At 56.8% G+C, this 25,279-nt stretch overlaps 1 protein-coding gene across 2 annotated transcripts in view; it reads right to left on the reverse strand.

Annotated features, from left to right (window-relative positions):
* Positions 1 to 24,278, reverse strand: part of DAB2IP (DAB2 interacting protein) — a 47,591-nt gene extending 23,313 nt beyond the window's left edge. The window contains exons 1-4 of one of the 2 annotated variants that reach the window (XM_012664445.1): positions 24,140 to 24,278; positions 4,397 to 4,550; positions 2,453 to 2,551; positions 1,062 to 1,616 (exon numbers count right to left, since the gene is read on the reverse strand). In XM_012664445.1, coding sequence (XP_012519899.1) covers positions 1,062 to 1,616; positions 2,453 to 2,551; positions 4,397 to 4,540 — 798 coding nt within the window. In that variant the 5' untranslated portion in view covers positions 4,541 to 4,550; positions 24,140 to 24,278. Of the gene's footprint in view, positions 1 to 1,061; positions 1,617 to 2,452; positions 2,552 to 4,396; positions 4,551 to 15,419; positions 15,430 to 24,139 lie in introns of those variants that run through there. The other variant, XM_012664444.1, reaches the window with a different exon arrangement.
* Positions 24,279 to 25,279: the final 1,001 nt, after the last annotated feature.

Consider the following 25,279-nt stretch of genomic DNA (forward strand, 5'->3'; position numbering starts at 1 on the left):
GGGCCTGAATGAGGCCAAGAGACTTCTAGCCACAGCCTCCCCTTCCAGGGCCTCCAGGAAAGGTAAGAGGATAAGGGAATTCCACAGAGTCATGTGCCCTCGGCTCTGCCCCAGGGTGCCTGAGGCCCGGTTTCCAACCCCAGGCTCAGGCCAGGGGGTTGGTGCACCTTGACACAGCGTGCTCCTCCAACCCCAACATGCCACTGTCCAGAAGGTAGAGGCCTCACTCCGGAGCCTGGCACTCGGGTCTATGCAAGTCCAGCCCTCCTCTCCCACGCCCTTTGGGCAGCTCCCCCCACCAAGGGAGGTGGCACAGTTGCCCTAGTGGCCCACAGGATCATGCTCTTTTGCCTTCCTAGAAGCACCTTAGTCCAAGTGCCCACGTGTCCCCAAACCAGGTCTGTGGGGGCTGAGAATTGACACACGTGGTGGGCCTGGTGGGCTGCTGGGCCCATTCTCGGGAGTAGAAGGTGGAAGGGGTGAGGGGTAGGGGGTGGAGAGCTGTACGGCCTGCCTGGACGGCTTTTAGACCATCCCTGTTCCTATGGGGCTCCGCAGGGGGCTGGAGGACCCTTGAATGCTGCAATTGTGACTGTGTCCACCTGTGTGTGTGTGTGTGTGTGTGTGTGTGTGTGTGTGTATCTGTGCGTCAGGGTGTGAGTGCAGGGTGAGGCAGTGCTGTGACAGTGGCTCACCTGTGCGTCACCTGCTGAGATGTCTGCCAAACTCCATACCCCACGTGTCTGCATCACTGGGGCTGGCAGGGTTGGGGGACCCGGTGTGCTTGGAGAGCCTGGCTACACAGCCTGCTCCCTCACTGCCAGCTGTGATCCCGTCCATCAGCTCCACACAGACCTCAGGGATCAGCCCCAGGCACAGAGGGGGAGCACAAAGCCCCCATCCCACAACATAACTCTCAGGTTTAGGGAGACCACTTGGCTGTGACTGGTGCCTCCAAAGCCTCCATTAGACCTGCAACGCATCGCATGAACACGGGGAAGGGCAGGTAACCCAGTGCCTGTCACCAGGCCTCTCCCAGGAGCCGAGGGCCCCACACACACCTTCACCTTGCCCGTGCTCTGCAGGATGTGCACCAGGGCAGACGCCATCTCCTCCTTGGTCTTGGCACTGAGGATGGGCTCGAGGGCTGCACACAGCCCCAGGTAGTGGTTGGTGATGTGCTCGGCAAACTCCTTGTACATCTCCATGGGCAAGATGGTGATGGTTTGGTAACGTGCCTTGATGCGGATCATGGGCCCAGGGCCCTTGCCACCCTTGGGGTTAGGCGTCACGACTGGGTACCACTTCTCCACAAACTGCCGCCCAGCTACCGAGGCAGCGGGCAGGCTGACCAGGCCCAGGTAGCTGTTGCGTTCCTTCTTCTTCTTCTTGTCGGTCTCCCGGTACAGATGGACGGTGACCGTGCGCAGGGGCGGCAGGTTGTGGAACTCGAAATGCTCACCCCAGAAGACATTGTCCGTCTTGAGCTTGCCCGTGGTGCGGGCATAGAGCACGTCGTCCAGGCACAGCTCGCACAGGTACTTCTTCTTGGCGGGCAGGTCCTTGGCCTCGATCACCCACAACTTAAGGATGTGCTCCACGCGCCGGCTGTTGTCCTGCATGTGCACAAGGGGGCCTAAGGTGGTCAGCTGAGGGTGCCGCCGGCCCCCCAGCCAGCCCAGAGCCCAGGAGAGTCCTCAGATCTGGGAGCAGTTCTGAAGGCGGTGGTGGCAGGGGGCATCCAGGTCCTGAGAAACGATGGGATGGGTCTGACAAGCAACAGCTCGCTGACCTTGGGCAATGGACTTAACCTGAGCCTCAGCTTGCATTTCTATAAAACAGGACTAAAAAACCCCGTCGCATGGAGTGAGAGACTGGGTAAAGAGGTCACATGATGCTTGGCACACCGCAGGTTATGGAGCTGTTATCAGCTCTTCCTTAGTTTGCTGGTCTGAAAGTAATTTAAGAGGTGACCTCAGTGACCAGGACTCAGCCCAGGCCCTCAAGTCAGCTAGGGAGATGGACACAGAGGCAGGGATTATAGTCCAGGTCCCATGACCTGATGGGAGGGCCCAGGCACAGTGGGAACACAGAGGGCACCAACCTGGGCCAGGGGGGCTCGCCTAGAGGAGGAGTAGGCGTCTGTGCTGCAACGGGATGATGAGCAGGAATCAGTTGGGTTCCAGGTAGGACCCCAAGGGCCGAAAGCTCATTTCCCCAGCCCAGCCTCCTCAGTGTGCAGCTGCGAGAACAAATGCACACAGCCCTGCCTCAGCCTGGCCAGCTCAAACTCCTCTTTCAGAGGCCAATAATATTGCCCACTCAGGCTCTGTCTCCATGCAGACTGAACCCCTGATTCCAGCCACTCCGCTGAGATCCTTCCCTCCTGCTTCCTCACATCTGAGTTTAACCACCATCTCTAATACTCTGGCAAAAGGGGGTGCAGGCCTACCTTGTTGGGGTGCACCGCTCGCCGCAGGTTCTCCATCCACTTATCCCGCTCAGCTGCAGACCGGCAGGAAAAGCACTTACTTCCTGATGATGTTGTCACCTGTGAGAGGCAGGCAGGACAGTGTTACAGCAGAAGGGACCACAGCAAGGCTGGACAACGATGGAAGATCTCTGAGGCTCAGGGGACTGTGGCCGCCAGGTGTGCACAGCCTCAGGAAAGAGGCAGGATATGATTCCTATGTCACATTTTGCAGGTGGTACACTGAGATGCACTGTCCCAGAACAAGTCAGCAGCAAGAAGAGTGGTCCAGTCCTGCACCAAGTGGCTCCTGGTCCTGGCGCCCCACTTCTGCCTCAGCGCCCTTCTGTCCAATAGGAAAGCATCTTTCTGACTCTAACCTCCCTCACCCTGAGATGGGAGGAGGGAAGGAATGGGGACCCTGTCCAGGTCAGGGGGTGATGCTTAACCCAAGCATAGCTTCCCTAGAGGCAGAACCACAGGTGCCAAGCAACGGTGACAATGATGGTAATACGAGCCTAATATTTTTTGTGCCAGACTGCAGAAATGAGAACTGGGCTGTCTGGGCGTGCCAGGCCCTGGGGTCCTCCTGCCTGGAGACTTGACCCTCCTGGCTGATTCGTGCCCATCCTAGGGCCCAGCTGAAATGTCTCCTCTAAGCAAGGGAGCCTGGTCCAGGCTGCACCTGCATCCAGCCAACCGCTCTCCAGGAGAAAGCAGACTTTTCGCCAAACGTTCCAGGGCCTGCATAGTCAGCAGCACCCCTTGCTGTGAATGAGCAGACAGGCACTATCTTCAGCCTGTCCCAGGCAAGAAGTCAGAGCCAGATCAAGACCAGCTGGGCCAGGAATCTTTTTTTTTTTTGGAGACAGTCTTGCTCTGTCAACCCGGCTAGAGTGCAGTGGTATCATCCTAGCTCACTGCAACCTCAATTCCTGGGCTCGAGCGATCCTCCTGCCTCAGTCTCCTGAGTAGCTGGTACTACAGGTGTGTGCCACCACGCCTGGCTAATTTTTCTGTATTTTGTAGAGACAGGGCCTCCCTCTTGCTGAGACTGGTCTCGAACTCCTGACCTCAAGCGATCCTCCCTCCTCAGCCTCCCAGAGTGCTAAGATTATAGGAATGAGCCACTGCACCCAGCCTAGGCCAGGAATCTTGAACCGGAAACAGCATCCAGTGGGCACAAGGTGGGGGGTAGATGCCAGGCACCATTCTGTTTTGGGAGTATCAGGAGGTTGTCGCACTAGTTCCCAAATGGTTGCTTTCTATTACCAGGCTCATTCTTCTACCAGAGAGCTCCCCTAATTATGCACAATTGTTGGGGGTGGAAATCTTCCCAGAAACAGAAGCAGGAAGACAGTATGAATAACTGGAGAAGCAATTAGCAACTCCCGGGAACACCTGCAGCAACGGCAACCCCGGTCCTGGCTTGGGCTCATAAGCTCAGCCTTGTCGTGTGACCTCTGACACCTTCTTGCCTTGGCTGGGCCTCAGATTCCCTATGAGGGTCTGGACAGGTAATCCCCAGGTAATAGTCCTGTGCAGGGTCGGTCACTGGCTCTCCACTCTCAAGCCTTGGGTCAAAAGAATGCTTGGGCAGGAAAAGTTTGGGCTCTCATTGTATGGAGGGGGAAACGGGCCCAGAAAAGGGGGGACTCTCCACTATCCCACACTGCTTTGGGGGTGAGAGGGCTCCAAGACGTGATCTGGGGCTTAAGCAATTCGACACAGGCTTTTTTTAAACTCACTTTCACACACAGGAGTCCCCAGCAGCTTCCCTTGTTAGCTTGGAGAACAGGTGTTGGCCCAGTTCCAAAGAGCCCAGAGAGCAGGAATGACACCTCGCCAGCCCCCAGCTCCACCTGGTCTCTTAGGAGCCAAAAGCTACAAGCAGATTCCAGCCCCCTCCCCCATGGCGGGACCCACCTCGAAGCAGTAGTCCTGGCCTAGGATGCTGCTGTGCACAGGCTTGATGACCACCTCCTCCTCCATGCTGAGGTCCAGCGCCTCCACCGCGCTGCTGGGGCTGAGCAGGGACTCGTGGGAGCGAGACTCCTTCAGCCTCGGCATCAGATGGGACCTGGGGGGGTGGGCAGTAGGCGTGTGAGGCTGGGCCTGCCACCACTTGGGACTAGCTGGCTGCCACACCCCACCCAGCCACCCAGCTCCCCTCCCTGGAGGCAGTCATTCCTCCTCTCCGCTGCCCGCTCCTTGCTGGCTTAAGACAGACTTGGGGTGGGGGTGTCGCAGAGACTCCCCAGCCCCTCGCCCACACTGCAGGAGTCTGGGTAAGGGGCTCTGCCTCTGAGGGAGCAAGGAGCGGAGTGTCAGGTGGCCACTCAGTCTGGCTCCTGAGCCGGCCCAGAGAACCACAGGAAACCCACCTGAGCCGGTCAGCTGCCCGGGGCTCTGAAGCCTCTCCCACCTCCCCTCCCTTCTGCCTTGGTCTCTGCCCAAGACTGAAGCAGTCACCCTGTCCCAACATTTATCCAGAATGCCACTGCTGACAGCCCTTCCTCACACACTGTCCCAAATGACCGGCCCTACGTGAGGCAGAAGAGCCACAGGGCCCCTGCTGCTCCCACCTCGCAGAGGAGGACGGTGAGTCTCAGAGCAGAAGGGACGCAGCAGTCTCTGCACAGTACCCAGGATGCCGAGACTCAGGCAGGATCCACGTCCACAGGCACGAAGAGCAGAGGTAGTGGATGCCACCTGGTACCCAAATGGAGCCTGGACGGGGGCTGACTCCCACACACCTGGCCTTGGACCTGGGCCCACGGCTGAGCTGCTGTGCCCTGGCCAAGTCACTTCCCCTCTTTGAGCCTCGGTTTCCTCAGCACATCACGTGGAAAGCGCTGCAGACGACACCTGCTCCAGTGTTTGGTAAAGTCCACTTCAGAGAAGCAAATGTCCCTTCCCTCTCTAGAGCCAAGAGCACAGAGCCGTGTCCCACTGGAGCCCCTCCCAAGCTGGGCAGAGAAAAGCCGGAGGACCAGCTGGGCCTGCTAAGACCACCTCTGGGGTGGAAGTTGGACAGGCTTTGTCCCTGCTTGTGTCCAAGGCCCACACCCCTGGGGCTCATGAGGAACTGGCCCTGGCTTAGCCCACACGGGCCTCCTTCCCCCTCTGCCTTCCGGCTCCTGGCCTCCGTTGGTCCAAGGGCTGCTTCCCCCATTCTCTCTCTGCCTCACCAAACAAAGACCCTACCTTAGGCCATGCTGAAGCCTGGGCCCTGACCTCAAGGGACTCACAGCCTGGCACAAATCACCAGACACTCCCCCACAGGGCACACCCCCTGTACACCCATTCCTATGACCGCCTGGGAGGCTGAGGCCCACCCCATGTGGACTCAGGAATCCAGAGATGAGCTGGAAGGGCCCTGCCCAGAGGGCTTCACAGGTTGGCAGAGGCCACCCTCCCACCCCAAACTGCACATCTCCGTGGCAACAGCCCTCTGTGTGTATGAGCCCTCCCCTGACCTGGAGTCTTATGCCACATGCTGCAAGGAGTCAGAGCCGGAGGAGGGACCCCAGCCTTTGGACACCCACACAGCCCAACCCAGGAGACCCAGCTGACCTCCGGTTGCCACTCCACACACAGCATGAAGCTGGCCTCTCAGAGCTTGAGGGAACGGCAGAGACAGAGGAAAGCTGTGGGCACACTGAAGTAGGTCAGAGCCCTCCCAGACTACCCTGGAACTCCCTCGTGGAGGTTCTTGCGGTGGCCTCAGCCCATGGGCACGCACAGCTTGTGTGCCTCTGCTCCTCCAGGACTCTCCCTGGGATGCCCCAGCTTACAAGGGTGCCCCATGGGCTAGCTACCGTGCCATGCTGGTAGGTACAAGAACAGGCTTCTTCCCTTGATGGCCCAAGGCCCTGCTCAAATGGCCCAGCCTCCTCCCGTCACCCTGACCTAGGCCAGGGGTGTGTCTGCCTTCCTCTTGGTTGAGACTCTTCCACCTGCGCTGCCCACCTCCCAGGGCAGACTACAGGCCTCCCTCCCAGATGGGGTTCATACCTCAGTGAAAGAGACGTCCTGCTCCAGATGCTGGGGAAGTCACCCCATCTAGGAAGGGCTGTGACCCATAGGCCCCTAGACCTGATGTCTGAGACCCAAAACACAGGTCTCAGGCTAGGACGGGGCTGCTTTCTGGCCCAGTCTGACAAACCCTGCCAGGTTAGGATGTTGGAAGCCAGGGTGGGTGGGGTGTGGACCCAGGAAGTACAAAGGGAGGAGCTGGTGCTGCCTCCTGCCTGGGGCACCTGAATGAGCTGGCTGGGGAGAGGAAAGGGAGGTGTGGCTCGGCAGACTGGGCCTGCCCAGGGTCTGCCCACGGAAACCCAAGGGGACCCTGGTTCTGCAGCCCCAGCTCAGCAGGCCCAGGCCAGACCCCTAAACAGCCAGACCCTAGAGCCTACGGCTGTAGAACCTTCCTCTTCCTTCCCCACTATCCTGTCCCACAAGCATGCTCCAGCTGCCCTTAGCAACCTCGGGCAGGGTCCTAGTGGAATAGAGGGCTATGGGAAGTTCAGGGCCCTTAAGATATCCTGGAATGGCCTGGCCCACCTGGCTGAAGCTGGGCAGCCTTGACCTTCACCACCTCTCTGAGGGCTTCTCCATGAGAGGGGACATGGAACAGAGGCTGCATCCAGCCCTGCAGCACAAGCTCATCGGAAGGAAGAGGAACGGGAAAGGGGGCAAGGGAGGGGAGGCCAGAGGCCCGACCTGCAAGGTCTCCCAGGCTGCTCCTGGGTGGTGGGCCTGGACTCTGACCCAGGTTGTATGTGCACTGTCTTCCTGCTCAGCCTGGAGGCTACCTGCTACCCACTCCCACACACCAGGCCATGACACAGGACCCTTGGTCCTCACTCCATCTGGGTCCAGGGGGAGCTGGTCTGCTGTGACCCTGCCAGGGTGTGCCCACGGTGGTGGCTGATAAGATGACTAGGGCTCAGAAAAGGAAAGTGGCCCAGACCCAGCAAGACCATCTCATAGCCTAAGAACCACCTTTCGGGGAAGCCAGCCCTGTCCCATGCCCGCAGCACCCCTTAGCCACTCCACACTAGGACTGCCTGCCCCATCATTACCCAAGGCAGCCTCTGCCCTGCCCTGCCTTCTTCTCACACCAGGCACTATAGGGCCACTTCCTTTCTCATCTCCAGCCACTGTCTTGCCAGGCTGGGCAAGCCCATCAGAGGCAGGGAGGAAGGGAGACAGGCACCAAAGACTGCCCATGCTCAGGAGGGCAGTGAATGGGCATGGCCTCCCTAGCTGGGAAGCTAAGTGAAAGGAAGTGAGCAGGGGCTGGTTTCTGCCTTGCTCCCGCGTTCTACTCCCAGGAGTGGGGGGCCCATAGGCACCCACCACTGCTCAGCACGGGGTGGGCACCCGGCCAGTCGCTTCCACATCTCTTTTTTCTTTTCCTTTCTTTTTTTTTTGAGACAGAGTCTTGCTCTGCCACCCAGACTACAGTGCAGCAGCATCACTGTAGCTCATTGCGACCTCAAACTCCTGGGCTCAAGCAATCCTCCTGCCTCAGCCTCTCAAGTAGCTACAGGTGCGCACCACCACACTTGGCTAATTTTTTCTATTTTTAGTAGAGACAGGGGTCTCACTCTTGCTCAGGCTGGTCTCGAACTCCCAACCTCAAACTATCCTCCTGCCTCGGCCTCCCAGAGTGCTAGGGTTACAGGCGTGAGCCACACTGTACCTGGCCTCTTATTTTATTTCAGCTGTACACCGACCTGCCAGGAGTATTCATCTACCCATTTTACAGAGAGGTAAGTGGTTCAGGGAGGAGCAGTTACTTCGTCTGCCCAAGGCCCCGTGCTAGGGGCCTCCCCACAGCTGCCTACATGGGGTGGGACCTGGGGGCTGGTGCCCTTGTACGCAGGCCTCTGCTGTCCTCCAGCCCTGGGTCAGGCCCCTTCCTGCTGCCCAAGGCTGGGGTGGAGAGAAGGGCGCCCAAGTGCATCCCTCCCCTCCCCAGTGCCCAGATCAGTCTCATGATGGCTCCCCTCTGACCTCCTGTGGTCCGTGTAGACCAGAGCCTTGGTCTCCATGGGAGGGCAAAAGGCCTTCATCTGGGGGCTCCACATCCTCAGCCCAGGTCTGAGCCACTTCTCACGACAACCTTGCCAGGGATGCCGTGTGACTCTACTGGGCTCAGAGAAGCTGGGTCACACATCTATAACAGAACCAGGTCCCAAACCAGGGCTGTGGGCTCTCCATGCCTCCCCTCCTGACCAGGCAGAGCCGGCATCCCTGGCCAGGCTTACCCTGGGCTGTGTGTCACATGAACCATCACACATGTCCCCCTGCGGAATCTCCACAAGCCCAAGAGGCAGATGCTGACCTTGCCCCCACTTTGCAGGGAAGAAACTGAGGCCTGCTCAGAGAGGGCAAGTGATGTGCCCAGGGTTGCATCTTTCTTCTAGTGTCACTCCCACACTCAAACCCTTGGGTCCATTTCCTTTTCTGAAAGAGGAAGGATTCTTGCCTCCAACAGAAATGGCAAGCACTGAAGCAGTGCTATAAACACAGGATCTTCAGGGGGTGGCACCTCCCAGGCCGGGGCTGGGGTTGCGGGGGAAGGGGTTCCTCTCAAGGCCACATGAGATTCAGCTCCAGCACTGGAACTTGGCCCTCTGGGCCACCAGCTGGGGCCCACCCCCTGCAGGGGCCTGTCTACTGGGCTCCTCCTCAGGGATCACAAATCTCTCAGGCAGATCCCCAGGCACATGCCACCCCCTCTGCCCAGAACATCATCTTCCCCTTGTCCTGTCCAACTTTCAACACCCAGTATCAGTACCCCTTCTTCCATGAAGCCTTCCTAGATTCCCTGAGCACACAGCGACATTCATTAGACTGGGCTGGAAAGGCCTGTCATAGAACTGTCTCCTTGCCAGGCAGGGGGCTCCTACTAGGTCTGGCTCAGTTCCAAGATTCAGAGCCTCAGAGTTCCTGGACCAATACCTCAATACCCCAGCAGCCAAGATCGGCTAAGCCTGGAGTGGGCAAGAGGTCAGTTGGGATGAGCACAGTTTTCCCTGAGCTGGCAAACCCAGTCAGTCACATGGTGGTTCCCTTGGAGATGGGACAAAGAGGTCCCAAGGGTGGGTCGTCAGGGCAGCTGCCTGTTCAAGGCCAATTCCGAAGAACATCACCCGATGTTCATCCCAGAATCTCTGGGAAATGTCCCTGCCCTTGTTTTGTCCAAGTATAGGGAGCTCCCTCCACCTCTCAAGGTCAGGGGGCTTATCGTACCCTCTGGCCGTACCCTGCCCCCCACAACCCCCCGCCCTCTCTAAGACCTTTCCAAACATGGCAGTTTCTCTAGTCCCAGGGACTACAGGCCTTGGGTCCCCTGCCCTTCCCTCCTCAAACTGGGCCTTTATCTATACCCTCCATGGCATGGGAGCCTCATACCTCTCGGGAAGGGGGTGAAGCCATGATTCCCAGGTCACACATGGGATAGCCAAGGGCCCAGGTAGAGAGAACCACCCTGGACTCCACTGCTACGGACAGCTAGTCTTGGCCTGGAGGGCAGTGGGGAATGGTGTCTCCCTGGCCTTCTCCTGTCTAGACCACAGCAGCATCCTCCACTGGGCATGTCCCTCTACCGAGCACAGCCTCACTCCTGGTTCCTCCTCTCGCCCCTCACAGCCTGTAGGATAACCAAGTCCCCAAAGCCTCGATCTGGTGTCGAGCCCTTCCTGATGTCACCCACACAACACCCTGGCAAGTGAGCCGGACTCTCCTCCCCAGCTGCTCCCTGACCCAGCCACAAACTCCCACCCTCCGGGTGGCCTGTGCCCTACTGTTTCTTGAGCCTTTTCTACCTTCCCTCCACTTCTCTGCTAAACAAAGTCCTTCCTTGTCAGTTTTCACAGCCCAGCCCAACACTGTGATGCTGTCCCTGGTCTCTGCAGACAGACAGAGCACACTGCGCCACCAAGCCCCACTCCGTGCTACAACTGCCCACCTGTCTCATTTAATTCTCATGACAACCCTGTCAGGACCGCGCCTCAGAAAGGCGAGGTGACTTGCCCAAGTGGGATCCGAACCCAGTTCAGAGGAGTCCAAGACTAACCGCACTAGCACAAGCCACAGCCTCTGCCTGGCCTTTCGATCACCCCAGAGGTGGGCCACAGCAGCAGGGCAGGGAAAGGTCCACAGCCACCTGACCTGCTCGCTGGGACGCACTCATTCCAGGCAGGGAAGGAAGGGCTGGAGGCTGCTGGGGTGGGCGGCCCCTGCCCAGGGCCCAGGAGCCGTGGGCACGGGCACGGATGGCTGTCATGGGAGACAGAGCCAGGCCCCAACAGCAGCTCATTGTGAGGGCCTGGAGCAGAACAACGGGACATTGTCCTGGCTCCTGGGCACAGCCTTATCTGATAGCCTTCCAGCCAACCCACAAGCTGTTTTTATCTCTGGTCGGTTTTTCTCTTGAAAGGTTAGTGACAGAAGTTCAGCAAATTCTCCATTATTTCAAGGAGGGAGGGGACCCAAAAACAAAACTTAGGATAATTAAAAAGCCCTACTTGACACAGCGAGGATGTTCTTAGCTATGGGTGCAGTGAGTTGAGAGACGGGTTGTTTAGCTGGGAAAGTAAGGGGCTCAGGGTCACCTTCCAAATCTCAAAGGTACAGGCGGAGCTGCCCTGTGTGGCCCCAAAGGGCACAACTGGGAGCAGGAGAGGCCAATGCCAGCTCGGTCACTGCTGTCCCAGATGGGCCAGGCTCGTCTGGTTTTAGAGAGTGGGTACCCTGTCTCTGAAGGGGTGCAAACAGGAGCTAGGAGACCCCCTGAAAACATGCTGTGGAAGGCCTGCCTGACTGCTAGGGGATTGTGGGGAAGGACCAGGCAGTGTACCCAGGCAGGCAGCGGAGTGAGCCCCGGGAGGAAACACACACGTGCATGAGTACACAATACAGAAATGCCACTGCAGCAGGGAACACACAAGAGGACAGAGGGCCTAGTGTCAAGGGTGCCCAGCTAGCTGTAGGAGCAAATCTAGTCTATGTTCCTTGTGAAACACACAACTTTGAGTACCTTAAGTCATTCAACTTTCTAGGCCTCGGTTTCCCCATCAGTAAGTAGGGATAATGACACACCTTCCTCACAGGGGTGCTCTCAGGATCTAATGAGACGGTGCAGGTGAGACGCTCAGGAGAGCAGGGATAGGTGTCAGCATTTACCATCAGTCACCGGTGACTGTCCATTCCTCGTCTGTCCTATCCACCACCTCACTGCCAGGCACCATGCCAGGAGCTGGGGATATAGCCGTGACAGCACCGATGAACGAAGTACACCCTGTTATCAAGCTGACGTTTCCAGGATAGGTTACTCTTCCAAAATATGGACTTCCCAGGCAGTTCCCTGTTCCCCTCCCGATGACTCAAATTCCTTACTTTCTCCATGCCTCAGTTTTCCCCATTTGCAAAATGGGGACCAACCACATCTGCCCAAATGCTGTGGGATGCCTCAAATGTTTTTTAAAAAAACCCTCAATTTCCTAAAGTGAAATGAAAGGAGAAGAGAATATGCCCGGGGGCAGGCGGCAGAACTTTGGCCCCTCTGCCTATGACTCCCGAGCACAGCAGTCCCCAGCCCCAGTCTTCAACCCATACTCTCGTGTGGTCCCATGCCAGTGCCCACTGACCCAACAAGGCCTGGAGAGGGAAGAAATCCTGGACAAGGTTTGTCACATAGAATCAGTGCCCACCTGAAGGCGGCGGGACCTGCTGGCTCTGGAATCAAAACCTCAGTAAACTCTCCGGGCCCTAATCAGGTCAGAACACACCGACCATGATTCTGCCCAGCCCAGCCAGGCAGGCCCACAGGGCTGTGCTGGAAATCTCTGCCCATACTGGAAGGAGATAGTCTGGACACAGTCCCGGAGCAGAGCGGGATGGGTGCTGATGTGCTGGGAACCGGACGGCGGCACATAGACAGGGCAGCAGCCCGCCTGCGAAGCCCAGCGAGCCAGCTCTCCCCAGGCCCAGCCTTGCCCAGCTGGCCTGGGAACTGGCTGCTGAGAAGGCGAGCATGCACTCCTGGCCCAGCTGGGGTCCCAGGGGGGAGGGGAAGAATGCAGCCGCCTGGTGGCCCCCAGGGCCCTGGGGAGACAGAGTCTGTCCTAAAAAGGCAGGGAGGTTGGCCCCACTGCCTGGGAAGGCTTCCGGGGAATGACAGGGCTAGAGGCATGGTTCCTCCCAGCCCAGGGTACCCTCAGGCCAAGGCAAAGGGCAGGTCTTAGCAGAGTCATCAGGAACCAGTGTGATACCCCCTACACACACTGAGCCCTGGGCTGGGAGGCAGGGAGTCACCTGGACTCCAGGCCTCACTCTACCCCTGGGAGCCTGTGTTTCCCCTACACCACAGGGCTGAGCTGGCAGAGAGGAGGGTCCACACCCTGGTAACCGAAACAGGAAGATGGGGTAGCTTACTGCTTGCTCTGGCTACAATGCAGCCTGGCCTCCTGTGGTGCCCAATATATGCTGACCAAATGAACGACACTGTGCGAGCCTGGACACAACAGCCACTTACTAAGCACCTACTATGTGCCCAGCTGCATGATAGATATTCTTACCAAAGTACACACATCATCGCACGGCACAGAGGCAGCATCCCCCAGGGGAGAGGGAGAGCAGGAACTCCAACCCAGATGTGCTGAGCCCTGGCTCACGGGGCAACCTTTCCCACACACGCCTCCAGTTAATCCAAAGGGTTCCATGAAGGAAGCTTTAGAACACACTCAATCTTACTAAAGTGGAAACTAAGGCTTGGAGAGAGGGAGTGACTTGGCTAGGTCACATGGTCCAGAAGTGAAAGTTGGGGTCCTAATGGCCCGACTACCCTCTGTTGGACAGTCCTGGCACCTATCTTGTACCAGGCCAGGCCTGGAGGCCGGGCATCCAATCAGCCTAATGCCCCAGCAAGGGCCCATCCCTCTCATGGAGGGAGTCCTGGGTTCCTATCTTGGCTCCACCTTTAATCTGCCTGTGACCTTGGGCCTACCCCCTCGTTCCTTGGACCCAGACCCTGAACAAGTTCCCTTCCCTCTCTAGGTGCCGTTTCCTCACATGTTGAGCTACTTCGGAGAGAGCCACAAAACCCCCACGCCAACACCCTATAACGTAAGGAACGGTGTGCTAGCACAGCCCCTTCTGTCGCTGCTGCCAGCAGGCTTGGAGAGTCCAGGGATGCGAGTGGTGCTGGTGCTGAGTCCTCCACAGGGGAGGCCACCTTCGGCATCCTCGCCAGACCCCACCCCGCCCTTTCCAGTATAACTGTACAGGCCTAATGGAGACTTCAAAAAACATTTCGGAACACATTTACCTTTCCACATCTTATTTCTTTTTTCGGGGGGGATGTGGGGGGCGTGCAGAGAGAGAAGAAACAAAAAACTTTCCATCTAATACCCCAAGTCATTCTACAGACTGAATAATTTTGGGTTTTTAATCAATAGCTGTCAGACTTGTCAAATTACTTTGGGGACCACAAAGCAGTTTTTAAACATTCATAAACCTCAGTAGAACAGCGAAGTGCCCTGAATTTTAAAAGAAGAGAATCTAAGGAACTCTCATTGACTAGGATGAGATGTGGGCAAGTCGAAAGTGAGCCGAGGGCTTCTGAGCAGGGACAGCTCTCTGGCCCCTCTGGTCTCCAAAAAAAAACTGCCAGGCTTGGCCTGGCCACTCAACATTTAGGGAGGGTGACAGCTCCTCCCCCGCTCAGCCCAGGAAAAGAACCGAACTCTCCTGCAGAGCCTCCAGCACCCCTGCTCCACCCCAGCCACACCTGCAGCAGTCCTGGTGCTCCCAGACTAGCACCCTCGGCGCTCTCAAACTCTCCTGCCTACTGCCTGGCCCCTAACTTCTCCACTGGGACCACTCAGAGAATGTTTCAAGGCCCTGGCCCAGGTGTTTCCCCATTCAGCTCACCTCACACGGGAACACACCACGCATCCCCTTGGTCTGACAAATCACACCAAGCGTGGGACTGGTTTCTCACTGGTTTTCCCACTCCCACCAGGGATCATAAATATTCAAATGGATAATGACAATGAAACAAAAACAATGAATGAGCTGAAAACCAAGTATTTTCCATTCCCCAGGAAGTGGCTTCCCTTCTCGCTTATCTAATTCCTCCCAGCTCTCTACCTCCAGGAAGCCCTCCTTGGCTCATGCCAGCCCCTCCACAGAATGTGGGGGGAGAGGCAGGATCTTCTCCCATCTCATCTCCTTCACCCAAGACCTGGGCACCACGCCATGTGGCCTCCCAGGATGGTCCAGGCCATTCATGTTAGGGCAACAGTGTGATCTATGGACTGTCTTCCTCCCCCATCCCTGTGGACCGGGCCCTGCCTCAACCAAGGACCAGCCACTTGTCAGCACGGCCCCAGCTCCTGGCACTATGCTGGCTGAATGTGGTAAGGAGGTGTCCTTCCTTAAAAACACGCACACAAACAAAACTCTGTGACCTTGGTCAAATTAATTAACCTGTGTGCCTCAGTTTTCTCATCTGTAAAATGGGGATGACACTACCTTTGACTGTAAGGGTTGCCTGACCAGCAGTGAGCTCTCCACACACAGCCCCATGATCAGCCCTGGCTGCCCTCCTGCCCTGCCCAGGCTGTGCTGAGACTGCCTTTCCCTGGGCATTCTGTCCCCTCCCCCAGCACTTCTCTACATGCTCCTGGCTTCTCCCTGGGCCAGGGACATTTCCAAGATTCCTGCCTCGTCCTATGCAGCCGGCAGATTCTCCCTGCCTCTCCCCACAGCTGAGCTCTCAAAAAGCCTCTCTGCCAACCGACCCCAGACCACCTCGCCTGCTCCACCCCTGCCCCGAGAGCAGGCCACTCAAAGACCCCCACCGAAGAAGAGAAGGACACAAATGCTGGGAGACTCTAGACTCCAGCCCCAGTGCTCATCCCCAGCTTACCTATCTTGCCCATCCCAGCCACCACGTGGGACGGAGGGGCTTTGCCACCACTCAGGGCCTCCTCCTTGTCAGCAGTCTGACCTCGGAGAGACAAAGCAGCAAAGATGTGAAGGGAAGGAGCACTGAGCCAGGGAGCTTGGCCCCAGTGGGCCTCTCCTGTACCTACCCTGTCAGATGGGCTGCCCTCACCTTCCGCCACAGCTTGCTGAGATTCATTTTGCTAATGTCCCCCACCCCCACTCCTGGGCTGAGTTAATCCAGCTGCCCTTATATAGTTACTGAGCGCCTCCAGTCTGCCAGCGTAGGGGACCGTGGGCTGAACCCCGCCTGCCCCTTCCTCCCAAAGCCTGAGGTCTGGGAGTCCCCCTGGGGCATCAGAGCTGCTGCCTCTCAGACTATAACTAGGAGGTGACAGCCAGGAGCATTCAACACAGCACAGCAGCAGGAGAGGGTGGCTGCCAACAAGCCACGAGCTACCAGGGCACTGGCATGGGCAGAAACACAGAGAAACAATGTCAAAAAAAACCAGGCGTCTGGCTGCCGAGTTCCTCCTGCCCCTAGCGACCACGCACCAAAGCCATCTGTGGCCCACAAGTACCACACCACCACGCCACAGCTAGCACTCGTGGGAAGTGCACACCTTCACACAGCTAACTACAGTTAAGGAAACTGAGGCTTGGAGACCTCAAGGGGCTTTCCAAAGGCCAGATTTCAGGGCTCGCCCTTTTCTCCCACATTTCACACTGACTGGCTCTAGGCCAAGCTGGCCCTGTCATCTGCCACCTGGCCCGAGCATTTCCAACTAAGAAAGCATGAACTTAAAATCCAGCTTCCCAGGTACCAGTCCAGCCATGCCGGCTCTGCTCAGCCCCAGCTAGCTCGTCTCACCCGGCTGCCCACCTCTGCTCAAGGTGCAGCACTCCCAGCAGCTGAGCCTGCCTTATCCTCTATGCCTAGCTCAAAGGCTGCCACCACCTCCATGAAGCCCTCCCAGCAGAACTGACAACTCCCTCCAGGGTCTGCCCCTATACACCACCCTCCAATACACAAGTGAGGTCAAGTAGCTTGCCCAAGGTCACAGTTCACAAGCACAAGGGTGGCCAGGATGCCTGGCATCTGGGTTTCAACTCCAAACTCTTCACTGTCAGTGCCTCGGGTTTTCACCAAACCACAAAAACTGTGTGATCAAATGCACCAACTTTCCAGTAACTACAGGAATCCTGGATCGCCAGAACTGCACCGAGCCCTGCCTTTGTCACCTCCTGCGTGACCCTGTCTGGAACATGGTGAGAAGGACACCTGCTGGCAGGCAGTCTTACCCGCGCCGGACCAGACCAACAGGCACGAAGTCTTGGCTGTAACAAGCCAGATCCTTTGATTCTCCAGAAATGAGATACTTCCCCAGTAGAGACTGCCACACCAAAGTGACTGGGCTTCTGACAATTGTTTCAAGTATTTAAGCTGGAGCCAAAACACACCCCCGGCCTAGACCCAGCCTTCCCAGTCTACCACCCGCTCCCACCCAGGGGACCTGGGGCCCGCGATTAGAGAGAAGGAGAATGAAAGAAAGTCCCGCTGGGGGGCTGGGGCGGAGATGACATGGCCCCCAAACCCCAGTACAGCCCCACCCAGCCGGCCTAGGGTTGGGCGACTCAGAGCAAAGGCCAAGTTTCTCGGCTCAGAAAACTTTTCAGTAGTTCCTGGCATTTCCCGGTTCTCAACGACAGAGCACCCAGAGGCCAACGGCGCCTGCGGAAAGGAGCAACTGACAACCGGTTTCCTCTCTCTAAAAACTAAAAACAGCAACAGCACTCATCTTGGTTTCCCACTTTTTGGCAAGACTATCCTAATTAATTACTTCCACCTTCTTGGGCTGGTGGTGGATGTCCGTGCAGAGGGGCAGAGACACCACCCCTGGGGAGCCAGAGTCCCTCCCAGGATCTGGCACCTACGACAGCCACTCTCTGCCAGTGCCCACTGCCGCCCAGCTCATCCAGGTCTCCCTGGGTCTGAGGCTGCCTCATTCTCTCCCTCTTTCCCAGCCTCCCTCATTCCAACCTCTGCTCAGGCCACTCACCGTCCCTCAGCGCGGCCACCAGGCTTGCCAGGCTTGGGCCAGGGGAAGCCCAGGGCCAGCCAGCCAGGCCCGCTGCCCCCCACTGGCCCAGCCAGGCCAGCCTTGCTCTGCTCCTAGACACACCACTCCAGCCCAGTCCGCTGGGACTAATCATGGCTAGTTAAACAAAGGCTGCGTTCCAACTCTCCATAATGTGCTTTTAAAGGGCCAGTGTCCCACTTGGGCCTGCCAGGGACTTAAAGGTACAGATCCCGTTGTTCTGTGCAGGAAACAGGAAAGCAAAAAGACAAAAAACAAAACCCCAAAAGTCATGATCAGATTAGAAGCCTTGGGCTTCTAAAGATAATTTTAGACAAAATGAACAATAGTAAAACTCAAAATTTCACCTGAAGGTCCCAAAGAAGCCTAAAACAAAAACGATGAGGCCAAATCTCAAGAGGAAGAGCAGGAATGGTGGCCCTCTTTGGAAACTCAGTCTGCGCTGGGCACAGCCCTTAACGCTTTACAGCAGCGTCTTCTTATTCCTCACAGCTCCACAGGACAGGCGCTGCCACCGCCCCACCTTCCCGATGAGGAGGCTGAGGTCTGTGCGGCAGCTGCGCAGGGTTTCACAGCGGGTCCCCCACATGGGGTCCACCAAAGTCCCATGCTTTTTCCCACCGGCTCCCTCCCTAGAGGTCCAGCTTTGCCCACCCTCACCCCAGCCCCACTGCTCCACACCCCAGCACCTTTCCTTCACGAGGAAGAAGAAGGGAGTGAGGAGGAGGAGTCATCAAGCACAGGGGCTCAGCCTTGGGGGTCTCAGCCTGAGCCTCAAAACCCTGTGAAGTCGGTTCTACCTTTTCTGACACAACACGGAAGGAGACAGACAAATGCTAGGGAAAGGCGAAGGCGGAGAAAAATGAAGGAACGGGAGGGAGGATAAGGGGGAAGAAGCAGGTGTGCCAGCCTGCAGGGGAGGGGGCACTGCACCCCTGGCCCTCAGTCCCTTCCCAAACAGGCTGCGTGGCCAGAGGCAGGTGAGGGGAACTGAGGCAGGAGGGGGCAACTGTCCTTCCAAGCCTAGGGCTCAGGCAAGCTGGCCAAGACCCCCCTCCATGGTCCACAGGAATGGGGGCTCTCCTGGGGCCCCTAGGCTCCAAGGGTGGGCAGGGCCTGCCCAGCTGCTGGAACAGGAGTGGGAAGGAGACGAAGGAAGGAAAGACTTGATTGTCTGCACCTCAGTACCTAGTCTAAGAAGTCCTCCTACAAGGGTGGGCCTTCCTAGCACCCGGAGTGGCCGGGCACGCAGTAGGTGCTGTGCGACTATCCTCTATTAGAAAATCCAAGGCCAGGTGGAGTTCTCAGGCCCAACTCTACAGGGGCCATGTCGTTCAAGGATTTGGCATCCTCATTCTGTTTCTACAGAGCCTAGAAGTCAAAGCAGTTTGAGGTTGTGTAGCCTGATGGTTAAGAACACAAGCTCTGGAGCCAGATTTGAGTTCAAATCTGGACTGTGTCATTTGCAACCTGTGTGGTCTTGGACAAGTTAAGTCATGTCTCTGGGCCTCCCTCAGTTTCCTCTTCTGTAAAATGGGCACAACAATAATAATAGTATTAATATTTCCCTCACAGGGATGCAAGGAGGATAAAGAACAAAGCCTGGCTCAGAGTGAGCACCTAACAAAGGCCAGTCTTTTGCCCGAGGATGTGGCAGGAGGCACAAAACAGGAAACTAGCTTCCTGGGTAGTGACCTGGGTGAGTCATTTCTTTCTTTGGGTCGCAGTTTCTTTCTGTAAAAGGACCCTCAGTGACTACCAGGCGGGATTAGCCTCTGCCACCTCTCAAATGCCTGCTCTTCCTCAGGAGCCAGGCCAGAAGGTGGTAAAGACTGAGAAAGGCTGGGCTCTGGGCCAAATCCTTTGAAGCCTGAAAACAGCCTGCCTCGGCCACCCAGCCCCAGGCTAAGTGAGGTCTGCTGGGTAGGAGGGGAAAAGCGAGGCCCGCATATGGGCCTCTCAGGAGACAGCATAAGGCTTCACCTCTCCAGGTGGGCCCCCGCCCCGCCCTCAGCCTTCTTTGGGTCTCAGCCTACGCCCACTCCTCAGATGTGGACATGGCATGTGGTCCAGGTGAGCTCGCTTTGGGGAGTTCGACATCAGCCATACACGCCACCCACACACCTGCTGCGCAAACAGCCTCCCCAGGACCCAGGTGCTCCCTTTGCCACAAGCATCTCCAAGGCTTAGCCAGGTTCAAGGCCTGCCTCATCCTATCTTGCCGGCATCTGATGCACCTGGTGCGTATGGGGTGGCGGGGGGCGTGCAGCATCAGAGGAAACAGGTGGTCCAGAGGCAGGAGGAATGCCCCGCAGCTCTGGCAGAGCATGTGGCCACTATGCCCGAGAGGCAGTGGGAGGCCCCAGTGCCTTACACCCCACTGTTGCCACCCCACCACAGGGCTCATCAGTCAGTAAGGGGAGGCCTGATTTGGGGGTTTTGCGGGCCCAGGTGACAGTTCCGGTTGTGTTACTTAGCAACTGTGGAACTCTGGGCAAGTGCTTTCACTTGCCTGAGCCCCAGTTTCCTCACATATAAAATGAGGTAACACACCATCCCCTGCAGGTAACAGATGTAAAAACAAGAGTAAACCAGATGCAGAAAAAGCATTTAACAAAGCAACTGGGAACCCACAAGACTCAAACATCTGAGTGCCATTCATTCAGCAGACACTGAGAACCCACCAGAGGTCCTTCAGACCCTAGGTTGTCCCCAAGCCAAATACATTCTACACTCTCCCCAGAGCCAGCAAACTTTGAGGAGGTAAAGGTCCTGACCACCAAAATGTTCCATAAAAAAATCTCGAACAGTGCTCACTTCCGCAGCTCATATACTACAAAAGTCTCAAACTTCTCCAGAAGCCAAACCCAGAAAGAAGCCTTCCAGAGAAATGCCATTGGTGTACAGAAGCCTCGCTCCGCTCTGGGAAAGACCCTTGGAGCAGGCCAGGCTCCAGGATGTTCTCATCTAGGAGCCCTGGACCCAGAGAGAGACTGGGGCAAGGAAAGGGGCTGGCAGAGGGAGGACAGGGTCTGCCCACACAGCAGGGTTAGGAAAAAGTGAGTCCGAATCTGCTAAGGGGTTCTGCCAGGAAAATTCTGAAGCATACCCAAGGCTGGGATCCACTGGGTGAGCTGATGGTAAACCGAAGCCCCCGTACACCATAAGCCCTCTCCTCCTCGGCTTCCCAGACTGGCCCAGTCCTCACCCATGTCTCTGCCCACTGCTGCCACTGCCGCTGCCTCCAGGGCACCAGAGGTCTTCGTGATGCCAGAGCCAATCCCAGTTTCTGCCCTCTCCTCACTCCCTCCCCGAACACAGGCCACCCCACTCTTGCTTTCCTCATAGCCACTGCTCTCTCACCACCTCTTCTCCAGGTGTTGGCGTTCCTCAGGGCTCAGGTTTTGAAGGCACTCTTCCTAGCAAAGCACTTTCCTTTGGTGATCTCATCTACTCCCGTAGTTCTAAATACCTCCAGTGCTCACGACTCCTAAATTTGTCTCTCCAGCCCTCCCCTCTTCTGAGCTCCAGACTCGAGTATCTAAATGCTGGCCTGACATCTCCTCTTGGACACCTCACAGAACTTCCAGGCTGAAATGTCCAGACTGGAGCGTGTCTCAGTGGCAAAGCCAGGAACCCTCCCCACCCTTTCCCTCGTTTTTAAAATCCAATCCATCAGCAAAGCCTGCTGCCACCCCCTCTTGAAATCCCTGGCATTCCTTAGCTCCTCTCCCTCTTCCCCCAGCAGCCACAGTCCAGACAGCACCCCCACACCCAGCACATCCACTTCCCCCTACCTCCACCAGGGGAGGCAGGGAACCCTTCAGGAATGCAAATCAAATTATTTAACTACCGGTGTTAAAAGCTTTCAATTACTCCCTATAGCACTCTGAAGACATCAGCACTCAGAAGTTGGCAGGCTTGCTTGGTCTATCTACCCTCTGACCTTATCCAATAATGCCCCTCCCCCAGCTTCTGCTTTCCTGCCTCAGGGCCTTTGTACTTGCTGCTCCCCAGGCCATGAGTTTTTGCTCTAGCCCATTCTCACAACAGGTAGCTTCTGGCATCTTTTAGAGCTTGATCCTTCCTGACTGCTCAATCTACAACCAGTCCTGCCCTACCTCCATTACTCCCCATTGAAACACTCAGTCTGTTTCCTTCATAGCATCTTGCTCATTGAGCCAGCAAATATTAAGCACAAACTATATGCCAGACACTATTTTAGTTACTGAAAATACAGGTGCTGAACAAAGCAGACAAAAGTCCCTGACTTATGGCCAGGCATAGTGGCTCATGCCTGTAATCCAAACACTCTGAGAGACCAAGGCAAGAGGATGGCTTAAGGACAGGAGTTCGAGACCTGCCTGGGCAACATAGCAAGACCTCTTCTCCACAAAAAAAAAAAAAAAAATGCAAAACTTAGCCGGGAGTGGTGGCTTGAGCCTGTAGTCCCAGCTACTTTGGAGGCTGAAGCATGGGATCACTTGAGCTCAGGAGTTTGAGGTTGCTGGGAGATATGATGATGCCGCTGTACTGTAGCAACACCTAGCCTGAGGGGTGGGGTTTGTGTGGAAAATCCCGGACTTACATTTCAGTAGGGGAACTTCAGCCAATCTGGAATTACTTTGTTTCTCCACTTATTTAGTCTTATCTGTCTCCCCCACCAGAGGGTAATGTCTGTTGTATTTCTGTAACCTGAGAGAGGGTCTGGCATGCGGGAAGAGCTCAGTGAGTACTTATGAAATGAATATGCAAAAACAAAGACCAAGGTGGCCAAAGAATCAAACCCAGAGAGACACAAGAAATCCAGATTCATGCCTTCAACGCCTCTCCCTACCAGCAGGGCCCCAGGGGATAACAAAGGCTTTGGCAACACCCCAGCCTGGTAGTCTCAGCCCTTCAGGGGAAAGACAGACACTGGGGGCAGTTTTGTTCAAGTGCTGAAGGCCTGAGCAATCAGTGAAGGCTTCTTGAAGAGGTGAGGTCTGAACAAGGCCACCCACACTGCCCTCCCAAATCTAGGGAGGAGGAAAACAAATTTGTGTTTTAGAGCTCTGATGTTCTTTGCTCTAGCAAGAAAAAAAGAAAAATCCTTTTACTTTTTATTAGTGTCTGGATCAATAAAAGTTTTAGGAGTAAAGCTTCTCTCCTGCAATACTAACCATGAGAGAGACAGACATGGATTATTAAATCTGTCTCAGAGAGGCAGCAACTCTCAACTGGGGTCACAGAGGCACCCAACAGCTTCGCCCTGCACCCTCACTGGCTCTGCAGCCAGGGCTCAAGGCCCTTTCCTCACAGCCTAGGTCAGCAGCCAGGCTCCTGGACACCCACCTCCCAGGGGCCCCACAGCCTTGCCTGCCTCTGTCTCCTCTGTGCTGTGCCCTAGGCCTTCTCCCCAGCCCCCCACCCACTCCCAGACTTGAAACTCCTGGAAGGGCAGAGCTTGGTTCCCAGGAGGAGCCAGTCAAGCAACCCCAGCCCCCATCTTCACTTTTCCTCCCAAGCCCCTGAGAGGGTCCCCCATTCAGTCCCCCAGGTCCAGCTATGAAGGGGCCTGGGTGAGCCTGCTGTTGACTTTTGCAGCCCAGGGAGCCCTGCTCCAACTGTGGCTTGGGTTCTGGGCCAGGCCTCCTAGGAGAAACAGCCGCTCACCCTCCAGCCCCGACCCACTCCCATCAGAGGCCTGGCTGACACCACACCTGGCTGGGGACCCATCCACCTGGGAGGAAATTTCCTATTGTCCCCTTCGTCCCTCCAGCAGAGCCTCACACCGACCTTTGTGGCAGGAGCGCAGGCCTCTCTGCTGATCTGGGTCTGGGTACCTGAGGCCTGGGAACCAGATCTGGCTTCCACGGATGGCCGGGTCTCCACTGAACAGCCCCTCTGGCCCAGGCCAGAATCCTGCCAAGGTTGTCACCGAGGAGGACTCCAAGGCCACAAAGGCCCATTCCCGAGGGTTGCGTGTGCCCAGGGCAGATCAGGGGGCCTCTCAACCAGGGCTGGCATCTAAGAGGTAAGACCACCGGGGCTTCCCCTTTCTGCAAAGCAAATGCTGAATCTGTGTCTTCCCAGCTGAAATTTCAAAAATGACTTAAAAAACACAGCAGTGACAACATTTAGACATCTCTGGGTCCTCCAGGAAACAAGTGGAAAATTACAGTCTTCCATACAGGTAACCACATGGCACAACCACTGGGTCCAAGAAATCTAGAAAAACTCCTGAAAGCAAACAATTGCTTTCACCTACCAGTGTAGGCCCCGAGCAAAGATCTCTGGGTCAGCGAAGCGGGAGGAGCAAACCTCAGCCCAGAGGTCCTTTCCAGGCTCTTCCCCTAAGCTCCGACTCCGCCCAGGGTCATATCCTGCCCCAAGTCCCGCCTCTGGGCCTTTGCACTTGCCATTCCCCCTGCGTTCTGCCTTGGCTCTAGGCAAGGGTGGTATCTCCTCTTTCTGTACTCAGATCAAAAGTCCCCCGGCAGAAGAGCCCTCCCCCGACTACTCTCTCTCGAAAGTGGCAACTCCCATCCCCACCCCCACGTTATCACTCTGCTTCATTTTCTTCATAGCACTGCTTTGAAGTCATCTTGTTTCTTTTACCCACCAAGAGGAGGTCAGGTCCACGAGAACAGGGACCTGTTCACCCGCGTAAGCCGAGCACACCTCGAACCAATGCCTGGCAAAAAGTAGGCACTCGACAGATGCACTGAATGAATGAATGCATTTTCTTGCTGGTCTGAGACTGTTTTAAGCAGGAGAGAGGGTAACCAAAAGTCTTCGGGGCGCGCCAACGTCACCTCTCCCCAGCCCTACCGGCGGAGAATTCCCGGCTCCCAACAGGCGACGCCACGCCCCAAACTGTCCCCAGGCCGGAAGCGGCCGGCCCGCCCCCAACCCGCCCAGGCCCCGCGGCCCTCCCGGCCCGCCTCAGTCCACCCCGCAGCAGCGGCCCGACCCTTCCCAGGCCCAGCGGCTCCGGGACACGCTGGGCGGGAGGAACGCGCGGGCCCGGGGCTTTCGCCTAGGAAGCCTCCTCCCCACCTCCGCGCTAGCCTGTGACCCTGGCGGCCCCGGCAACCACTCTCTTGCTGGCTGCACTGTGGCCCGCCGCTGCCCCGCGATGGTCACACCCCGGGTTCATCTGGCTGGGACCAGCGCAGCCCAGAGACCCGCTAAGGCAAGCACTCTCCCTCACCCACATTTCCATTCAAACGTTTTTATCATTTATTTATTTATTTATTTTAACCCCACCCCCATTTTTAAAAGCGAACACAAACTGAGGTCCAGACAAGGCCAAGGGTTTGCCTACCACAGTCACCTGGGCAGAAGGGCCCAGTCCCAGGGGAAGCGGGGCTCCCGACTCCCCACCCCGATTTGGGACTAGACTGCATTCCAGGCAGCAGTCCAAGGCTCAAGTTTCCCAAGGCGGTTTTCTCTTCTGTAGGAAGCATGGGCTTGGCCAGCAGGACAGGAGGAGGTTCAGCACAAGGAGGGAGGAGACACACTGGTGAGCAGCCCAGGTGCTGGACTGGGCCCAAAAGCCTGGGGGCAGACAGACCCATGGCCACCCCACCAGCTTGCCTAGAGATTCGTCCTGGGATCACACTGGGCCTTCCCTGAAACACAAATCCCTCTGGGAAGGGCACACCCAGCCAACCAAATATTTTTGCCCCCGGTCACTCCCTTTCCCATCTGACTGGAGAAGCCACATGCAGGGGATCAAACCTTCTTCCCCTACAGCCAC

This window comes from Propithecus coquereli, unplaced genomic scaffold (genome assembly GCF_000956105.1).
Source record: "Propithecus coquereli isolate 6110/MARCELLA unplaced genomic scaffold, Pcoq_1.0 Scaffold89, whole genome shotgun sequence".
Classification (NCBI taxonomy): domain Eukaryota; kingdom Metazoa; phylum Chordata; class Mammalia; order Primates; family Indriidae; genus Propithecus; species Propithecus coquereli.